Genomic DNA, 18,381 nt, shown 5'->3' on the forward strand with positions numbered 1-18,381 from the left:
GACTTGTTTCATCATAAGGTCCGGCCCTTCTTATCTCTCTCTCTTTGTGTTTCATATAATTCAGATTATGGTGGAGGCCTCCAATCTCTCATCACAATTTACTCAGTAGGGTTTAGGATTTACATGATAAGCAAACTAGAGAAGGGTTTAGACATTTGAATTTTTTTTAAAAAATCATTAAATTTATAACTGGTAAGTGTTTCATCACCTACTTGCCATCAATAATTATGGTCTCCCACACAAAAAGCAATATGGCATCAAAGGATTCTCAAAATGCCCCACTCTGCAAAAGAGGCATAGGTTTCTACTTTCATTGGAGCTCAACTTGAAGATGCCTAGCACTCACAGATACCCCTCCTACTACATGCCATGCCCCTACTACTTGTCATGCAAGGATGATTATGCACCCAATTATCCACTTAAATACTATAGGCACCATAAAGGCCTCTTTTCCTAAAGGAAAAGGTGATGATGGCTTTTTGTGGAAGAAAAGCTAATTTTATTCTCCATTTCCTCCTCCTCCTCCACAAAGGAACACTACTGTGCCAGGCCATGATCCCCTCTCCTTTTGAGAGCATATATGCTCAACACACTTACCTCGCCACAGCAACTTGGAGGCTCACTGTGTGGAAGGAACTCTCAGAGGCCTCTTTCCTGGAGTCGCCCTTTATGGGGCGAGTCAACATAAAGATCTTAACGCAGAGGTGCTTTAATTCAGTTGCAAAGGGAGTCACCCTCTAGCCTCTGTAGCTGGGTGGAGCTGATGATTGTTTCAGTACACTGTGTTTTATCTCATCATGCCATGTGTATGATTGAGATGTGCTTGTTTGCCATCTATTATATATACAGAGAATCAGATTCCAGCATGGCTTATACTGTTCAGAGAATATGAACTCATTCGTTTCTTGTAAGAATATTGATCAAAATTAAGAATATGATTGTTTTATGAATGATGAGGGATATGTATTATGATGAAAAGAGGGTGAGATTTAGACCAACATATGCATTTGAGGCCAACAAGGAAGTTAGTGCATGGATCATAGTTTATAAAACGATTGCAAAGCTAAATTGGTCAGTTGTACTTTTCCTTGTATGCACGCTTAGATTTTTCTTTTTAATATAAAAAATAGGGTAAATAATTTCAAAGGGCAGCCTTTATTATACCTCTTTTATTCTGATTTTATTGGTGGGTACTAAAACTTTTCAGGTTTACATGTTTGACGTGAGATAATCAATGCGTGGGTTGATAAATTGCTGAAACTTTGAGGGTCAATTTGTTAACTGCGCAGCAAACGTGGGCCTTCGGTGGCATTTCGGTAAATACGCATTGTGGGCATGAGCAAATCTGGAAGCGAAAAGATCCAAGATTATCCTTTGTCTCAAATGACATCTGGTCCTTTTTCTCTCTCTTTGCATTGTCCGAAAAGAAATGCTGCAAAGGTCAAAACCCCTACCTCCGCTCCGCGTTCCACATCTCTCTCCTCTATAATTCTTCCTCGCGGCTCCCAGTTCCACGGAGAACCAATCCGCCTCTCCATTCCCTCCTCCTAGGGTTCGTTCGTCCGTAGCAGTTTGATCCTTGCCAGAATCTGCTGCAAAGGGTTAGTGAAGAGGAGATTTCGGAAGCCCTATCGGCCTATCGCAAACCCCGATTTTTCTGCTCCTAGAAGCGCGGTCCAAGAGAAAGGTGTCGCCTTGACACGGTTTTGTAAGTGTATTTTTACCTCGCCCCTTCTCTGCAGCGGAGCAAGCCATGGCGAACTCGTGGAGTCGAGCGAAGAGAGCCTTCGGGCTCAATCTTTGCGTTTCTATACCCCAGACCGCGGACGTCGACGACAACTGCCCTCGGACGGCCGAGGCTGCGACCGGAGGCAGGAGGGCCTCGAGTCCCTCCGCCTTCTCGGTGGTGTCTTCTCCAGGTGGTTCGGCATTGACGTCGGAACTCCAGCCGCGGATGCCCACAACTCCGACTCCGACCTCCGGCGGCCTCCGGCTTCGTAGATCCTTAAGCAGATCGTCGAAGGTTCGTAGTTTCGCGATTTTTATTTGTTTTGCGCAAGCTATTGATTCTTTTCCGGTTCGTTAATGCTTCGTTCTGCTGAGCTTCTTGCTTTTTCAAGAAACTTTGTCGTGATTAGATGTATTAAAAGCAGTCAAATTTCTCATTTTTTAAAAATATCTTAGAGAAGAAATTCACATTTTGTCTCCGCTAATTTCCCTCTTTCTGATATCCTCGCTTGTGCTCTGCCGGGTAACGTCTTACAATCATTTTATGGACCAATACATTTTTGCTTGTTGGAAAAAGGGCGGGGTTTTGTTTTCTATTCTTCTTCAATCCTCGGAAGCTAAAATGACTTCATGTGAAAGCGTGTAGGTTTTGTTTTCTTTTGTTTTTTTTTTCTCTTTTCAAATTAGAGGCTGTTGACTAAGTATGACCAAGGCTAAACTTACAAGGATGGAAGGACCCCCAAACCCCAAAATAAAGAAAAACAATTCAATCTTTCTTAGATTACACACTCTACTGATGTTGACTCTGCCCGAACAGCATGTGGTGTTTCAATTTTTTTTATTTAGTTCTATTGCTAAAATTATATATAAAAAGTGTAAAGTATAGTGGATGGAGGTGGTTGGGGACTAAAGTGGCATCAAGACTTTAACTGGTTGTAGCATTTTTATCGACTGTTGCAAATGTGTACCTTCTTATGAGCTGTACTCCAAATGCTGTAATGACATATGTGAAGTAGCTCAACCACCACCATATATGGGAATTGCAACATAAACATTAATTACACTACTGAATTTATTAGCAGGTTGAAGATGGCTGAAAGATTAAACAGTGATATTTATTATGATCGGTGCTCATTGAACTTTTATGAAGCTGGCCCTGCATGAAAATTAACTTATGTGATGGATTTTTTTGCTCTTTTGTTTTGAAGTTTATGGTGGTTCTGTGATGACTCCTTATATTTATGGTTGCAGAGTGCACATGATGCTGATTAATCCAATGTCTTATGATTTGATAATAAATGTTCTTGGTAACTTTTAAGTTCTAATAGCCCGTTCGTCCATATGTCTAGTGTTAATGAAGATGCTTCTATTCACATCATTTACTAACAAATTTCTGCAATGGTATGATTTACTCCAAGTGTCAAATACATAAGAAACCAATAAGTTTGGTGATTTCTTTAGATTTTTAGAGAGCTATAAGCTACTTCTGCTACTGAATCTTCTTTGTAGGGGCATCAATGCATTTTACTGTGTACATTTCTAGTGCCTGTGTCATTCAATAGGGCTAACAATCCAAATCATATATGCATTGGCAACTTGTATCGCTCAGTTCATATATGATTAGCCATAGTAAATATTACTGTATCTGAGAATGTATAAGTGTCTGAATTCGATCTTGCATTTATTTATTGTTTAAAAATCTGGTTAAGGAGTTTTATTTGTTGAAGTGTACTTGTAGGTATACCTGATTTAGAGAATATGCATAAACTGAGTAACCACTACAGATTTTAAATAAAGAACCATATTCTACTGCAATATCTTTCAGTTTGTTTTGCTAGTTTTTGGCCATCATATATCCTCTTTTTTGTTGTTCCTTTTTAAATTCCTTTGTACTGTGGTTGTTTTAACTTGAGCAAGTTCTATAGCCACGAGTTATGATAGTTCCATTGTGGGGATATCATTCTTTTGATGAAAATGAAGCAAATTTCTTTATCTGTCTCTTACTTATTTAGTTGTCTTGCATTATTCGTTTGCAGCTGATTTCCTTTACTATTTGTTTCTGTTTGCATTCTTCTTATAGCACTAAGTTGTGGTAGTTTTCTGACATTAGACTGTCTTATTCATACTTTCAGAAGATATGCTCCATTTGTCTTGGTACCATGAAAGCTGGGCAAGGTCATGCGCTCTTCACTGCTGAATGCTCACACACATTTCACTTCCAGTGCATCACCTTCAATGTGAAATATGGAAACTATATGTGTCCAGTTTGCAGAGCTAAGTGGAAAGAGTTGCCCTTTCAAGCCCCCCTCATCACTGAACACCCTCATGGTAGAGCCAGAGTAAATCCGGTCAACTGGTCACAAGAAGATGGCCAAATGACCGTTATGCACATGCTTCGCCGAACAAACTCAACTAATCAGGAACACCGTCCCTTTTCTTATTTCTATGCTTCTGAACCGAGCACTTTCGATGATGATGAGCCTCTAAACTTCCAGTCAGTAACAGGGGAAATTATGCAGCAAAATTGTGTCAGAACTGTAGAGATCAAATCGGTTCCATTATTCTCAGCCATTCCAAAATCAGTTTCTCAAGAAAACTTCATTGTGCTGGTACATGTTAAGTCTCCTAATGCTATCAGCGAAAATAGCCCTAGTAGAAACCTCAATGTTGCTCCTGGAATATTGTGGAGTTCTCGTGCTCCTGTAGATCTTGTCACTATACTTGATGTCAGTGGCAGCATGGCAGGCACCAAGCTAGCACTTCTGAAACGTGCCATGAGTTTTGTAATCCAAAATCTTGGCCCTCTTGATCGACTTTCAGTTATTGCTTTCTCATCATCTGCACGGCGACTTTTCCCCCTCAGGAGGATGACAGAATCTGGCAGGCAGCAAGCACTGCTAGCTGTAAATTCATTAGTGTCAAATGGCGGCACTAATATCGCAGAAGGCCTCAGAAAAGGTGCCAAAGTGATTGAAGAACGCAAGGAGCAGAACCCAGTCTGCAGTATTATCCTTCTATCTGACGGGCAGGACACATACACTATGACTTCCAGTTTGAGTAGAAATCCTCCGACTCACCAAGACTACAGGTCACTTATTCCATTGTCAATTCTTGGTCACATGGCCCACAAGATTCCGGTCCATGCTTTTGGTTTCGGTACAGACCATGATTCCTCTGCAATGCATTCAATCTCTGAGATTTCTGGTGGAACATTCTCTTTTATTGAAACTGAGCTTGTGATTCAAGATGCATTCGCCCAGTGTATTGGTGGGCTCCTGAGTGTGGTTGTGAAAGAGATGCAGTTGTTGGTGGAGTCTGTGCAACCCGGTGTGCAAATTGTTGCAATTAAATCTGGCAGCTACGCAAATCAGATAGAAGACAATATGCTGTCTGGATCGATCAATGTGGGCGACCTCTATGCAGATGAGGAGCGGGATTTTCTTGTGTATGTTAACCTTCCACCTTCCCAAGACACCCCGCAGCTCAGGGTGTGCTGTACATACAGAGATGCTGTCTCCAAAGAAACTGTTACTCTGCGAGATGACATAAAAATTGAAAGGCCAGAAACCGTGGCATCATACACACCATCTGTGGTGGTTGACAGGGAGATAATTCGTGTCCAAGCTGCTGAGGCAATGCAGGATGCGAGGGATGCTGCTGATCGTGGTGCTCTAGATGAAGCAGTATATATACTTGGGGAGCAGAGGAGGAGGCTGACTGACTCATTGGCAGGACTGTCCGGCGACCAACTTTGCTTGGCTCTGGATGCAGAACTAAGAGAGATGCAAGAGAGGATGGCCAGCCAGCAGAGGTACGAATCTTCGGGACGGGCATATCTGCTATCAGGGCTGAGCTCACACTCATGGCAGAGGGCAACAGCACGCGGAGACTCCACAGAGTCTGCTAGCCTCGTTCATGCTTATCAGACTCCCTCAATGGTCGACATGTTGCATCGTTCACAGACATTTTCCCCTTCCCCTCCCCCCAGGGTTCCCACCCAGCCTATTCAACCATCAAGGCCATTCTCTGCGCGACCTCAACCGAGGTGATTGGTTTGAGAATGACAACCATGTTCCACAAGATATATACATATATATTTCCCTTCTAGTCAAAGTCATGCACGGTGGATTCAGGTATAAGAAAATGAAAATGGAGATTGAAGTGAAAGAGAATTGGGTAGTGCTTCAGGAATGCAAGTGAATAAAACCCGGAGAGGTGGAGAAAAATTTGAGGGTGATCGAAAGGTTGGTTATATGTTAGCTATGCCTTTTTTTCCCCTCTCCTTTTTGTCTGGATTTTGGTTATGTACTGGTGTACATAGGAGGTTTTCCCTGGGAGTGTGGCATTGGTTGGTAGTATTTAGAAATATGTAGGTTTCTTTTCTTCTCAATTTTATATACCTACAATTTCTTTCTCTTCTCTTCTCTTCTCGCAAGCAGGTGCTTTCCCCAGTTTCTTCTTTTCTTTCATTTCTTGGCGCCAAATGGAAAACAAGCATGGAATTTTGATTTATTGTGTTGACAGCTAATTCTGGTATGCTCTATCGGCAGTGTATGATGTTCTTCGTGTAGCAGCTGAAGCTTTTTTTTTTTAAATATTTTTATGCAGTAAGAGTTTTGTTATTTGAGTCTGGTAGCACCTTGCCTTCTGAGAAAACTTTGTTAAATGATCAACACAAATAAACTTTCAAAGTATTCCTTCTCGATCCGGTGAGACGTCTCAGGACCGTCTTAGAGTTTCTAGATTAAAATTTTTTTAGATTTTTAATATATTTTTTTAAATATAATTTTTTTTTCATTCGAATTTAAGATTGATATAGACAGATTTAATAAATTTTTTAAAATAAAATATTAATTTAAAAATATATTTATATATAAAATTTAATTTTTTGAGATGTAAAATTATTAATTAAATTTAACTAGACCGCAATCTTCCAGAGCCGCGTCGTCCCGCCGGTATCAAAACTCTTATGCGGTTCCTCATCTATTTCTCACTCTGATTTGCCTGATTTATTAAGGGAATTAGATTTTTATAAAATATATAATAATAATAATACGAACTAGAGCGTCGAACAGATCAAAGATTAAATGGTATTAAATCGGTATTTTAAATGAATTAGGTATAGAAAACCTCTCTTTCTCTGTTTTCTCTCCGTCTTTCTCTGTTTTCTCTCCAGCAGCCCCACCGCCTCACACGCCGCCCTCTCCCACGCGTCGGGTAGCACATCTTTTCTCTTCTTCGTCCTCTCCAATAGCAGCAGCTGCTGCTGCCCTCTCCCAGCTTTCTCCCAGCAACAAGAGCAGCTCTCTCCTCTTTTTCCTCTTCTCTTTTCTTTCTTGCTTTTCTAGGGTTTTGTTTGCAGAGCAAGAAGAGCTCTGTTTTGGCTTTCCTTGCTCTCTTTGTGTCGTCGCCAAGCTCTGTTTTGTTTGCGAGTGAGCAGCCCTTTTTCGAGCAGCCTTTTTCCCCGTTGTCCGGCCACAACAACAAGAGGAGTAAGTGTTTCCTTTCTTCTTTCAATTACTTCTAGCAACAACATGCAATTGGTGTTCTTCCCCTATTCTTACAGCCATCAATACAACGTATAATGTATTGCTGCAGTTTCTTGCAGCTGTTCACTGTCACTTGTTGCTGGGGCCAACGGCAAGAGCTACCAACCCTCGCTTTTGCCTAATCAAGGAGAATCATAAGTTTTTCCTTATCCAGTATTCTCGTTCAAAAGAGTTAGTGTCCGCACGACGACCGAGTGGTAAGCAATATATTTTGCAGTAAGAAGCAATATAGGGTTTCTAAGAAAACTAATAAAATTGATAAGACTCAGGATTTATTATTATTATGTTACTTTGATTTGGTGCAATATCTTCTTTTGGTGATTTATAACAAATGTATAATGTTTTGATGTGTCCATGAGTGTTGCATAGTTTCATTGCCTAACAATTCACGTACCGTTTGAAGTTAGTTTGACCTTTGGAATGGCTGATAGCAACATTGCGCCACGATCTGCCTCGCATGTCATTCTTGACTTGGATGGTACACTTTTAAATACAGGTGTCTCTTCTCTCCACTTGAATGTTGCTATCTTCTATCTATTTTCTCCTATGCATATTTCTTTCCACATCCACAAGCAGATGTATCTAGGTTCCCATTACTGCAGGACCTATAAAAATTAGAGATGGATGTGTGTATGTAACTTTGTTGTCTCTTTAATCCCTTCTGTTGGTAATACGTAATAGTTTCCATTCTGCATGGATATTTGGTGACAGATGCCATCATAAATGAAGTATTGAAAGTTTTCATCATGCGCTACGGCAAGGAGTGGGACAGCAGAAAGGCTCACAGAATAGTAGGAAGAACACCTGCTGAGGCTGCAGCTATAGTTGTGGAAGATTATGAGCTATCTTGCACGCTTGAAGAGTTCATTTCTGAAATTACTCCGATGTTTTTTGACCAGTAATCTTCCATAACCTATTTCTTGTGCTTATATTGTTTCTCTGGCCATATGATTCTGACTTTATTTTAACGAATCTCACAAATGCCCTATTTTTTCTTTGTATTCACTCGTAGCTACAGTATGATACAGTCTTTATTTAGATTACACTGCATATTTTTCTCTCCTTTGATCAATTTACAATAAATTCTAGAAAGCAAAACAGGTTTTCCCCCTAGAGTCTACTTAAAATAACCTATATTTTGACAAAGTGGTTATTTGTTGTTAAGAGGTTGCCAGCATATAGTATGAGCAGAGTTGCTATTAGTGGGACAGTCAGACAAGAGCTTGTTTTAAGTGGCATGACAATGTGATTACATTTTACTTGGATGCTATTGGGCTTGAGGACTAATAGTGCTAAAAAAATTGTGTTTCTTGGTCGACAATTGTGGTCAATTAGAAAAACATGAGCCTTCTGCAGTATGCCAAAATACTGAATTGGTTGATGTACAAATTCTTTTGACATATTGTGGTTTGCCTTGATGAGCTAGAATAGAGAAAAGTAGTTATTTTAAAAGAGTTCACAATTATATTCATCATTCGCTAGAATGGAGTTACATGTGAAATTAGTCAGGCATTGTACAACCACAGATGGCAGGTCTATTGGATTGAATTGGTAGGCTAAAATTATTTTTTAATACTTTTGATAAATCACACACCTTAAACTCCATTGGACGTCATTTTCTGATGCAATTTAAGGACATAAATTCTTGGGGCAATAAGTTATTTATTCTTCCTTATCATTTGATTATTATTTTTTTCTATGATTGATTGGAAAAAAAATATAAACATAGCTACATCTAATTGTGCTTGCCATGTTCTTTATGACCACAAGGATTCAGGTGTTTATTTTGTCATCCATATAAATCTCCCTTATCCCTAAACATATGAGAAATTTGATTTGTGCAGATGGTGCAATATTAAACCACTTCCAGGTTCTAATAGGTTAATTAAACATCTAAGGAGTCATGGAATTCCAATGGCTTTGGCATCAAATTCTCCAAAATCCAACATAGAAGCAAAAATTTCTTTTCATGAAGGTTTATCTATCTGTAAATTTGATTTTTATTAGATATTTAACATTAAGTTTATTATCATGTTACTTATGGTACTCAGGCTGGAAGGAATCATTTTCTGTTATTGTTGGTGGTGATGAAGTAAATATGGGAAAACCATCTCCTGAAATGTGAGACACTACCACAAACATAGTATGGTTGGTTAAAACTTGAATATAGCTTCGTTTCAGCAAAATGATAATTCTTACTGCATGGATGTTTGATTTATTGTGTCACAGATTTGTTGAAGCTGCTAAGAGGTTGAATGTTGATCCATCCACTTGTCTAGTGCTTGAAGACTCATTGTGAGTGTTGCAATTTTTCTATCCTTAATTTTCTTTTGTTATAATTGATATGGTTAAGATTTATCTTATTAATTCAGTTGGGCTCGTCCACTGACCTAAAGTATTTGAGTCTAACTTGATAATCATTTAAGTTTGTAAACTGCTTACATTAGCTTATATCCCTATGTGTGAGACTCAATTTTGGGTAGCACAATGTATCCTACTCGAGGCTTAACATTCCTTGTCAGAGCTTAAAGTCCTTGTCGCAATCCAAAAATCATCCATGATCAACAATTTGTGAAACCCAATGGTAATTCAGCCATAACACATGTGCCACTTTTTTACTGTCTTTGGTACCAATTTTGATAACTCATCTAGATGGGAGCATTGATCCTAACTTTGTTAGGTTCAATTGCAAACCCGAAGTTCTTAAGACCAGATTGGTAGTAGAGCTCTTCTAAGCTTATTAACTCTCTTCGTTAGCCTACATTTTAATTAAATTGGGGCACCATACATAATACCACAACCAAGCCTTATCCCACTAGGCGGGCACCATACATAATAGCTGATTGAAATTCAACAATATTATTGGTGCTTTCACTGTGCCAAATGAGATCCGTTTAGGACTTAGCTCATTGTCATCTAAGTATAGAAGTTAAATATTTATCTGACTAAACTAATATTTTCTCTGTATAATAGTAAGAAAATATTTATTATGTCAGGCCTGGTGTTACTGCTGGCAAAGAAGCTGGAATGCTAGTGGTTGCTGTACCATCTATTCCAAAACAAGGTGGATTGTACAATTCAGCAGATGAGGTGATCAATTCTCTACTTGATCTGCGTCTTGAGAAGTGGGGCTTACCTCCCTTTGATGACTGTATGCTCACAAATCTCCTTGTTATGTATAATTGTGTGTTTATGTAAGATTCATTGTCTCAATCAAGAAGATTTTCTATGATAAACTCTAGGGGTTGAAGATACTTTACCAATTGAGCCATGCTACATTGGGGGACCTGTCGTCAAGGGATTTGGTCGAGGTTCAAAGATTTTAGGAATACCAACAGGTGTGCTAAGACCTCAAAGTTTGTGATCTTTTGAATCTTGGTTGTAAGGATTACCATCCAGGATATTTTTATATTAGGAGTGTTACAAACCTTTTGCACCTTTAGTTGCTTAAATGACTTTTTTGGTTGTTATGTTTATTTATTGGTAAGCCATAGTAAGCCAATGCCTTTGTAAAATTTACTCCACTATATTCACTTGTGTCTATTTGGTGCTCGCTGATATCAGTCAAACAACCGAGTTTTGCCCAAACTAATCTAGAATACTGGCAAACATATCTTTATCCTGATGCTGCACATTTATTGTTCCCAGTTAAAAGTACTGCTGGAAGTATCATTTATATCTCAATAAACCAAGTACACTAGTGTGTGTATGTTTTATTTTTATTTTTTTTTTAAATGTGGCCTTTCTTTTATAAATTAAATCTGATTGCGAATTTGTTTAATAAAACTATGATGTCATTCTATTACATCAAGAGTGAGGATTGTTAAATGTGGTAGCATTGTTTTGATCCTCTTTGTTAGTTGACACTTGTTCAAGTATCTTAAATGGTTTTTATTCTTTAGTTGCCATCATTTCTTCTTTTATATTCCTCATTTGATCTTTCATGTCATAGCTACACTTTTGAGCACACGTTTTCTACTCTGCCATAACTCTTCTTTCTTTTTTTTAACGCACTCTCAACACTACCAATGATCTTAAGCTTTTCAAATAGTTGATTTGTTTTGTCAATTCCTGTGTCCAAGTATCTTTCTCCTTTAGTTTGTGAATCTCCCGGATTGTTCATGTAAACATATGAAAACATGGAAGTTGGTTAGGTTGATAACCAGTTACCCATGCCCCATTCCATTTCCATTTGTGTTACAATTAACGTTTTCCCTTTTATTTTTCTTGCAGCTAATTTACCTGCAGAGAACTTTTCTGTTGTACTTTCTGAACACACTTCAGGTGTGTACTTTGGCTGGGCTGGACTGTCGAATCGGGGTATCTTCAAGATGGTCATGAGCATTGGATGGAATCCTTACTTCGATAATGCTGAAAAGACAGTAGTAAGTGTGCTATTAGTTGGTAAAGTATTCAGCAATTATTTTTTTGTAACAAACATCACCTAGCAGGAACCTTGGTTGCTTCATGACTTTGGTGAGGACTTTTATGGTGAGGAGCTTCGCCTGGCAATTGTGGGTTATATTAGGCCAGAGGTACTACATTAAAAGGAAAAACAACCAAGAGTATTAGAAATAGTGAAATTTATTTCTTGTCTGTATCTGAACTTATACTTCAAAACCCAGGCAAACTTTCCGACACTTGAGAGCTTGATAGCAAGGATTCATGAGGATGGAAGAATCGCAGAGAGAGCCTTGGACCTTCCTATATATGCAAGTTATAAGGATTCGCCATACTTGAAAATTTCTTGCAGCTAGGTTACTTTTTCTGGCAGATCAATCTTAAACTTTGCTTTCCTTACAAAGAAAGAAAGAATATACTCCCCTAATTTGAGATTTCAAACGAGGTGAATCTCGCATATTGCTTATTTGCATTGAAACTATATGACCTCTTCTCTGGTCTAATAGATGCAACTTGTGTTCTTACTTTGTAAACTTCAATACTCCCCTGAACCTGTTCAGTGTATAATAATGGTAAATCAAGTCCATTAGTGGATTCTTTTGCCACCAACTTCAACATTCTCTAATGCCTCTGCTACTATCCTTCTGATTTGGATGCTGTAAATTTTCAATTTACCTTCCAGATGGAGTGCACTCTGACCTCTACTGTTTGCCCCCATCATCGTGACACATGGCTTCACTAGTTTAATGTGTCGATTATTGTCAGATTACCAGTTAGATGGGATGTGTGCTTATAAGGTGCTTGGTATTCCTGTGGAGTAAGAATTAATTACCATGTTATGTTTGGCTTTAAAATGAATGTGATACTCTAGTCATGAAGCATAACAAATTCTCCATTCTTAGAATAGTTATTCCTTTTATACTTCATTTTCCGAGGTAAAATTTTTAATTCATGCACCACTTTTTGTTTGTTTTTTGTTTCTGCTTGCAAATTCCGTTTTCAGTTGCTTAAGTTACGCTCCCATTATGGTCTCCTATTGCTTTTTGATGAAACATGCATTGATTGAAGAAAATGCGTTGTCTGTGGAGTGAAATAAATTTTATAATATTTTTGTTTATTTTTTCTTATCTATAGCATTAGTTTTTTTTTTAAAAAAATTGTCCATCAATAATCCCAAAGGATTTGTCTTAACATAGAACTAAAATGAATCTTATTGGCTCTTAAGGGCGTGGTGATAAGAGACATAGTACATTCTCAAATAATCAGGGTTTCAGTAATGATATATTTCTATCTAATTTTAATTATGGTGGTGTTGGATTTTAAAGAAGAGTACTACAGTGCCATTGTATTTATAGCGGCTTTTTAAAATTAATATTAAAGTTTTTATTTATTTAGTTTAATTTTAAAATGATTGAATTATCCAAAATAATAATTTTTTAAAAATAAAAATTCTGAAATAATCAAATCTAATTTTTAAATTCACAAAACAGCAAAGGTGGAGCCCGGCGTTTCAAAGAAGTCGTCTGTAAGAAGGGACAAAGCGTAAAAAATCCAGATGCAACAGATCAATTCCCTCATTGTAGAAGATAAATGGCGACAGAACTATCACCTGGCCAGTAACTGTTCATATTAGCGTCCTCAGTTCTGGAACAGCAGCCTTATTCGTCTCCAGTTTCACATCTCCATCTTCTCTCAATTGAGCAGATTCGATCAGTAAATACAGGAATCATCAACAGATCGGTCCTTTCCCCCTCATATTCAATGCGGTTCATAGGAACGGAAAGAAAAGTGGGGAGAAGAACTCACCATTTCTGGAACTCGAGCGCAAACAGCAACAGTGCCTCCCTCTGAAATTAAATTCAGATGCATTTCCTTCTCTGAAGCTGGAGCAGCTGATGCAGAGGAGAGTGTCTCTGACTGTAATTACTCGTACCAATGGATCCCGTGAGATTTCTCAGCTCCAACAATGGCGCAGAGAGCTCCTCCCGGCTCCCTCCCCTTTCATCTGCCCTTGCTCGTGAGACGACAAGAGCCACAATCACGGGAAATGCCTCGCCTTTTCAACCCGCACGCTGCAGCAGTTCCTTCAAATGCCCGGAAGAATCAACTCTCTGGTGCTCGGCGCAGCGTCCATGGCCTCCGTTGCCTTCTTTCTCTTCTTTCTCTTCTTTAGAGTTCATTGCCATGGCTTCCGAACCTACGTCGTTCAGCTCCAACCGCATCGCCTGGCCAGCGTTCAGACCAAGTTTCAGTGGCATTTGTCCTTCTTGGAGAAAACAATGCTCGTGGAGGAAGGAGATGATGCTTCTTCTCGGCTTCTGTACTCGTACCATGCCGCGCTAGAAGGCTTCGCGGCCCAGCTCACCGATGATGAAGCAGTGGCCCTGAGAGCCTTGCCTGGGGTCATCTCCGTTCGCCCTGACCGTCGCCTTGAGCTGCACACTACCTACTCGTACAGATTTTTGGGGTTGGACTTCGCCGCCGGCGGTGCCTGGTCGAAGTCCGGGTTTGGCCAAGGCACCATTGTTGGAGTGCTTGACACTGGAGTATGGCCGGAGAGCCCGAGCTTTCGCGACGATGGCATGCCGCCGGTGCCCGCCCGGTGGAAGGGCGTTTGTGAGGAAGGGGAGCAGTTCAATACGTCTAGCTGCAACCGGAAGTTGATCGGCGCAAGGTTCTACTCCAAGGGCCACCGCATCAACTACCCGGACCAGAAGTCGGCGGCGGCGGGCGTGTCGATGTTGGAGTACGTGTCGCCGCGGGACGCGCACGGGCACGGAACCCACACGTTGTCCACGGCGGCCGGGGGCAAAGTGGCGGGAGCGAGCGTGCTCGGGGTGGGCGCCGGCGAGGCGCGCGGGATGGCGCCCCGCGCCCACGTCGCGGCCTACAAGGTTTGCTGGTTCAACGGGTGCTACAGCTCCGACATCCTCGCCGGCATGGACGACGCCATCAGGGACGGCGTCGACATCCTCTCCCTCTCCCTCGGCGGCTTCTCCATCCCGCTATTCGAGGACAGCATAGCCATTGGCAGCTTCCGCGCCACCGAGAGGGGCGTCGTGGTGGTCTGTGCCGCCGGAAACAACGGCCCCGTGTCGAGCTCGATCTCTAACGAAGCGCCCTGGATCATCACGGTGGGTGCAAGCACGCTCGACCGGCGGTTCCCGGCCTTCGTCCGCTTGGGGGATGGCAAAATGCTCTACGGCGAGTCCATGTTCCCGGGAAATCATTTCTCAAAAAGTGGCGGGAAGGAGCTGGAGCTTGTCTACGAGAGCGGAGGGCAAACAGGGGTGGAGTTCTGCCTCAGGGGATCTCTCTCGAAGGAAAAAGTGCAGGGGAAGATGGTGGTCTGCGACCGCGGCGTCAACGGCCGGGCCGAGAAGGGTGAGGTTGTGAAAGAAGCCGGCGGAGTAGCCATGGTTCTCGCCAACTCGGAGATAAATCAGCAAGAAGACTCCGTCGACGTCCACGTGCTTCCGGCGACCATGATCGGCTACAAGGAGTCCACAATTCTCAAAGCCTACATGAGCTCCACTCGCCGGCCGGCAGCCAAGCTTCTCTACGGAGGGACGAGGATCCGACCGTCGCGGGCGCCGGCGGTGGCGCTCTTCTCTTCGCGAGGGCCGAGCCTGACGAACCCCTCCGTCCTCAAGCCGGACCTCATCGCCCCGGGAGTCAACATCATCGCGGCGTGGCCCAGCAACGTCGGACCGTCGGGTCTACGAGAAGACCAACGGCGCTCCAACTTCACAGTGCTGTCGGGGACGTCCATGGCGTGTCCACACGTGGGCGGCATAGCGGCGCTGGTCAGGGCAGTGCACCCGACGTGGACTCCGGCGGCGGTCCGATCCGCGATGATGACCACCGCCGACGTGACAGACCATCTGGGGAAGCCCATAATGGACGGGAACGCCAAGGCGAGCCTGTTCGCCGCGGGCGCCGGTCACGTCAACCCTGCTCGTGCCGTCGACCCGGGCCTCGTCTACGACGTCGAGCCGGATGAATACGTCGCCCACCTCTGCTCGATCGGCTACGACCAGGCCGAGGTGTTGGCGATCACGCACAGGAACGTGAGCTGCGGCGAGCTCCGCCGCCGGCGCAAGCACTTCAGTCTCAACTACCCGTCGATTTCTGTTTCTTTCAGAGGAGGACAAAGGTGGGCGATATTGCAGAGGGTGGTCACCAACGTCGGCCTTCCGAATTCGAGCTACACCGTGAAAGTGGCGCCGCCGGCCGGAGTCGCCGTGAGAGTGACACCGGGAACTTTGACGTTCAGGGAGATCAATGAGCGCAAGATCTACACAATTTTGATGGAATCCATGAAGAATGAGCGGGGAAGGTACGCAGAAGGGCAGCTGGCGTGGATCCATGCAAAGTACAAAGTGAGGAGCCCAATTTCCGTGACTTGGGAAGGATGATGATGAAGAAGCTAGCAGAAGAACAAAATTTGATAAATTGAATCGGATACCACTTCTTTATTACTGTATAAAGAAGAAAAATTGCACTTGTAGGTCTATGGCAACAGCTGTAGATTGCTAAAGAGTCATCTCAAATCAATCATTTACATCTTAAATTTCCCTGAAACTGAGCAAAACAAGATGAACCCTAATAACCCCAAACACAGGAACAAGTGCAGAATTCTGTTTATCATCATCAACTTCTTCATCTCCTTTCTCGATCCATCATCCTGTCTATCTTCTATCGTCAGCCCTGCATCTTCTATCGTCACCTTGCTCCTGAACAACACAGAGTTGGTCACACCCTGCACGTTGTTGTTGACGTATATACTCACGCAGCAGCAGCAGCTGCTGCCGGCCGACGAGGATGCGGCCGGCGGGTGGCGGTGCCCATGAACGACCATGGAAGCTCCAGCGTTCGTGCCATGGGAAGAGAAGTGATGGGCACAGCTGCATTTCTTCATCTTCATGTCATGGCGCGCTGACAAGGATTGTTTGCTTATAGATTTGGAGTTGTTCCTTTTGCTGCAATTGGAAGAAAAGAAGATTCCCAGGAATTGCTTTATACATGAAATGTTTAATCTTTTTTTTTTTCATTCACTGCAAATGATATTATATATATATATATATATATATATATATATATATACACAGCCGACCCCCGTCGCTTCTGGCCACCTTCACCGCGCCGTCCAGCCACCGCCGGCCGCCGAACCGAGCCCGATCGACGTGCCACTCACTGGCTCGTCGGCCGGCGTCAGATTCCGATCGGATTGTGGTCGGAATCTGACGAATTCGATCGGAAACCACTGAATCCAGCGCGCGACCACACTGAATCCAGCGCGCGACCACTGGCTGCCAAATCGCGACCGATTTTCGATCCTTCTTTGGCCGGTCTCCGGCCGCGATTTGGCCAAAATCCGGCTTGGCCACTGTCGGACGTGATTCCGACCAAATTGTACTGGATTCTGATCACAATCCGGTCGGAATCCGATACCGGCCGATGCACCGACGAATGGCGCGTCGATCGGGCCCGGTCTGACGGCCGACGGTGGTCGGACGGTTTGGCGAGGGCTGCAGCAACGGGGGTCGGGGGGCAAAGCACTCTACATTCTCAGTTTTGATTGGTCAGATGCGATGTGTGATCGGTGATGAACAGTGGATTCGACGTCGCGCACGGACGCGTAAAATATCATTTTCGTATATATATATATATATATATATATATTTAATGAGAAAATTTTTCATTACAGATGTTTTATAGTGGAATTCCTCGGTCCCAAGGTGATCCAATCAAATCGAAATTCTGAACACAAAATAGCTTTTCAACTTTTAGTTTATAACTGACTTAATCAATCCAGATGGAGTTTGACTTATCCATCCGTAAGAGGCAAATCAGGACGTGTCAAGCCCCCATTGGACACGTTAGATCCTTCAACGCATGGCTGCAGATAACGTTGCCAGGACTTGAGATGTCTTCAGCGGCTCCTCCTCGTGTTATCTCACCACACTGCAGCTAGCGTCTCCTCAACTGTCACTTCTTCCTCATGGCGACCTCCACCGGCTTCAGCTTGGCGTCCGCCGCCTCAAGATTCGCGCCCGCCTCCGGTCACCCCTCCGCCAACTCACCCTTCCGCACCGTCACCTTCTCCAAGCCCAGCAGGAAGCTGGTGGTCCGAGCTGAGGAGGAGTCGGCGGCGCCGCCGCCGCCGCCTCCTCCTCCTCCGGCCGAAGCCGAAGCTCCCAAAGCTGCCGCCAAACCGCCGCCAATTGGCCCAAAGAGAGGCACAGAGGTGAAACATGCAATCGTTTAAAATTAAAGGACTCGTTTCGGCTCTCTGTTCCTTGCTAATCACTTGGATTTCAGGTGAAGATACTCCGGAAAGAATCCTACTGGTACAAGGGAGTTGGATCAGTAGTGACCGTGGACCAGGTACGTAGATGATTAATAGTTTTTTTTTTTTACTGTGGCATAAATTTAATACTCATGTTCAGGATCCCAAGACTCGCTATCCTGTCGTGGTTCGGTTCAACAAGGTTAACTACGCAGGCGTCTCCACCAACAACTATGCTTTGGATGAGATCCAAGAACTGTGATCACTGTTTGATTCTTGATGTATTTTGTAATCAGTAAACAGAATTATCAGTTGGTATCAAGTTTGTATGATATATATATAACTGCAAAGTCCCAAGTTTGTTCCAGTTCTGCTAGATGGAGAAAACTAGCGTCTTCTGTTTCGAAGAAA

At 42.7% G+C, this 18,381-nt stretch overlaps 4 protein-coding genes across 6 annotated transcripts; all 4 read left to right on the plus strand.

Moving 5' to 3' along the window:
- Positions 1–1,428: 1,428 nt before the first annotated feature.
- On the plus strand, positions 1,429–6,123 carry LOC141815324 (E3 ubiquitin-protein ligase WAV3-like). Its single transcript, XM_074703261.1, has 2 exons — positions 1,429–2,023; positions 3,861–6,123. The coding sequence occupies exons 1-2, from the start codon at positions 1,754–1,756 to the stop codon at positions 5,775–5,777; spliced, it is 2,187 nt and encodes a 728-aa protein (XP_074559362.1). The 5' UTR covers positions 1,429–1,753; the 3' UTR covers positions 5,778–6,123.
- Positions 6,124–6,663: 540 nt separating this feature from the next.
- Positions 6,664–12,303, plus strand: LOC141814736 (bifunctional riboflavin kinase/FMN phosphatase). 3 transcript variants are annotated; one of them, XM_074702684.1, is made up of 12 exons: positions 6,664–6,683; positions 7,327–7,474; positions 7,681–7,773; positions 7,989–8,175; positions 9,122–9,252; positions 9,329–9,398; positions 9,507–9,572; positions 10,274–10,428; positions 10,520–10,615; positions 11,511–11,662; positions 11,729–11,812; positions 11,903–12,303. In XM_074702684.1, exons 3-12 carry the CDS (start codon positions 7,698–7,700, stop codon positions 12,032–12,034), a joined length of 1,149 nt encoding a protein of 382 aa, XP_074558785.1. In that variant the 5' UTR covers positions 6,664–6,683; positions 7,327–7,474; positions 7,681–7,697; the 3' UTR covers positions 12,035–12,303. The 3 variants fall into 3 exon arrangements, with proteins under 3 accessions (XP_074558785.1, XP_074558784.1, XP_074558783.1); XM_074702683.1 differs by lacking the exon at positions 6,664–6,683 and adding an exon at positions 7,084–7,220; XM_074702682.1 differs by lacking the exon at positions 6,664–6,683 and having other exon boundaries at positions 7,404–7,474; positions 7,685–7,773.
- Positions 12,304–13,549: 1,246 nt separating this feature from the next.
- Positions 13,550–16,096, plus strand: LOC141814473 (subtilisin-like protease SBT1.2). Its single transcript, XM_074702433.1, is given in 2 exon segments — positions 13,550–13,698; positions 13,701–16,096. Coding segments are annotated over 2 exon segments (2,481 nt in total). The 5' UTR covers positions 13,550–13,613.
- Positions 16,097–17,630: 1,534 nt separating this feature from the next.
- LOC141814927 (photosystem I reaction center subunit IV, chloroplastic-like) lies at positions 17,631–18,337 on the plus strand. The gene is made up of 3 exons (XM_074702887.1): positions 17,631–17,928; positions 18,003–18,068; positions 18,131–18,337. The coding sequence occupies exons 1-3, from the start codon at positions 17,683–17,685 to the stop codon at positions 18,230–18,232; spliced, it is 414 nt and encodes a 137-aa protein (XP_074558988.1). The 5' UTR covers positions 17,631–17,682; the 3' UTR covers positions 18,233–18,337.
- The last annotated feature ends 44 nt before the right edge of the window (positions 18,338–18,381 follow it).

This window comes from Curcuma longa, chromosome 21, assembly GCF_044706935.1.
Source record: "Curcuma longa cultivar G26 ecotype Majalengka, Jawa Barat chromosome 21, ITB_CL_G26_1.1, whole genome shotgun sequence".
In the NCBI taxonomy this organism is placed as follows: domain Eukaryota; kingdom Viridiplantae; phylum Streptophyta; class Magnoliopsida; order Zingiberales; family Zingiberaceae; genus Curcuma; species Curcuma longa.

Bases quoted from the DNA above. Each gene is read 5' to 3' on its own strand.
- LOC141815324 (XM_074703261.1), top strand. From the start codon at position 1,754: ATGGCGAACTCGTGGAGTCGAGCGAAGAGAGCCTTCGGGCTCAATCTT. The intron at 2,024-3,860 runs GTTCGTAGTTTC...TCATACTTTCAG, and splicing joins CCTTAAGCAGATCGTCGAAG to AAGATATGCTCCATTTGTCT.
- LOC141814736 (XM_074702684.1), top strand. From the start codon at position 7,698: ATGGCTGATAGCAACATTGCGCCACGATCTGCCTCGCATGTCATTCTT. The intron at 7,774-7,988 runs GTGTCTCTTCTC...ATTTGGTGACAG, and splicing joins TGGTACACTTTTAAATACAG to ATGCCATCATAAATGAAGTA. The intron at 11,663-11,728 runs GTAAGTGTGCTA...ATCACCTAGCAG, and splicing joins ATAATGCTGAAAAGACAGTA to GAACCTTGGTTGCTTCATGA.
- LOC141814927 (XM_074702887.1), top strand. From the start codon at position 17,683: ATGGCGACCTCCACCGGCTTCAGCTTGGCGTCCGCCGCCTCAAGATTC. The intron at 17,929-18,002 runs GTGAAACATGCA...CTTGGATTTCAG, and splicing joins GCCCAAAGAGAGGCACAGAG to GTGAAGATACTCCGGAAAGA. The intron at 18,069-18,130 runs GTACGTAGATGA...ACTCATGTTCAG, and splicing joins CAGTAGTGACCGTGGACCAG to GATCCCAAGACTCGCTATCC.